General features: G+C 39.4%; 1 protein-coding gene across 1 annotated transcript in view; it reads right to left on the minus strand.

Annotated features, from left to right (window-relative positions):
* Positions 1-1,304, minus strand: part of LOC130826689 (uncharacterized) — a 1,358-nt gene extending 54 nt beyond the window's left edge. Inside the window, exons 1-4 of the mRNA XM_057692255.1 lie at positions 860-1,304; positions 611-801; positions 312-363; positions 1-8 (exon numbers count right to left, since the gene is read on the minus strand). The exon at positions 1-8 is cut by the window's left edge and continues 54 nt beyond it. Coding sequence (XP_057548238.1) covers positions 1-8; positions 312-363; positions 611-801; positions 860-1,304 — 696 coding nt within the window. The remainder of the gene's footprint in view (positions 9-311; positions 364-610; positions 802-859) is intronic.
* Between the last annotated feature and the right edge of the window lie 335 nt (positions 1,305-1,639).

Consider the following 1,639-nt stretch of genomic DNA (forward strand, 5'->3'; position numbering starts at 1 on the left):
AGATGTTCCTGCAATGAAAAGGATTAGGTGAAGCTGAGGTTAGCTCCGCAAGCCTGTTTCTTATTACACAAGATTAACCTTTGAACATAAAATAAAATAAAGGGAGCATATAAATAAAATAAATATAAAAAGGTACTGATAATAATAGTAATAAAAACGAGTAAAAGCCAAAGAACAAAAACACCAACAGGTAAGCAGGCGCCTCCAACTACCCTTATCCCTGGTCATGTTCTTAGAGAGGTGTAACTCGTGCAAGTCAATTTTTATCTGTTCCTCCCAAGTTCTTCTAGGTCTTCCTCAACCCCTCTTACCTTCTACTATGATGCTTTCTATCCTCCTCACGGGAGCGTCAAAAGTCTTCCTCTGCACGTGTCCAAACCATCTTAATCTATTTTCGCGTATGTTTGCAGAAATAGGAGCAACCCCTAGTTGCTCTATAAAATCCCGGTTCCTAATTATATCCCTCAAAGTGTTGTCACACATCCACCTCAGCATGCGCATTTTGTAACTTCCATCTTATGTTCAAAAGTTTTTTTTACGGGCCAACATTATGTCCTATACAACAAAGCAGGCCTGACTGCCACTCGGAAAAATTTACCTTTTAACTTACTTGGGAACTTCCTATCACATAGCACTCTTGTGGCTGCTCGCCACTTGAGCTAGCCTGCTTTAATTCGATGAGTAACATCTCCGTCAATATTCCCATTACTCTGAATAATCTATCCCAAATACCTGCTTTTGGTCGTACTTGTAACAACTTCTTCACCGATGGACACTTTTGTCTCCCCAATCGGCGTTGTCCTACTAAAGTCGCATCACCAATATTATGTCTTCGTACGACTTATGCGCAACCCTTTACCTTCTAAAACTTCCCTCCACTCTTTGAAATTATTATTAACTTCATCTTTAGTTTCTGCTACCAATATAATATCGTCAACGAATAACATGCACCACAGTACCGTCTCCCATACAGATTTAGAAATCTCTTCCATAATAACCGTAAAAATGAAAAGGATTAATGTCGATCCCTGATATAGTCCTACTTTAACTGGGAAAGGCTTTGTCATCCCTACCAGTGTCTGAATGTTAATCGATGTTTTGTCATACATATCTCGTATAGCCTCAATGTACCTTGATGAAATACCTCTAACCTTGAGGTTGTCCCAGATTATGCATCGTGATATGTTATCATACGCTTTCTCCAAGTCGATGAAAACCATATGCAAATCCTTCTTTCGCTCCCTATATTTTTTTATTAGTCTCCTTAAAACATAAATAGCCTCAGTGGTTGACCTTCCTGGCATGAAACCGAAATGGTTCTCTCTTATCACCGTCTCTTATCTAATTCTCCTCTCTATCGCTCTTTCCCACAATTTCATTGTGTAGCTTAGAAGTTTGATTTCTCTATAGTTCCCGCATACTTGCGCGTCGTCTTTGTTTTTAAAAAGTGGTATAAGTGTATTGTTCCTCCATTCTTCTGGCATCTTATGCGTCTTCAAGATAACATTAAAGAGCTTAGTTCGCCAATGGATGCCCTCAACTCCTAAACCTCTCCACACTTCAATCGGGATGTTATCAGGTCCAACTGCCTTTGTTCTCCCCATCTTTTTTAGAGCGTCTCCTACTTACTTTGTGTTTA

The sequence above is a fragment of the Amaranthus tricolor genome, chromosome 11, assembly GCF_026212465.1.
Source record: "Amaranthus tricolor cultivar Red isolate AtriRed21 chromosome 11, ASM2621246v1, whole genome shotgun sequence".
Classification (NCBI taxonomy): Eukaryota; Viridiplantae; Streptophyta; class Magnoliopsida; order Caryophyllales; family Amaranthaceae; genus Amaranthus; species Amaranthus tricolor.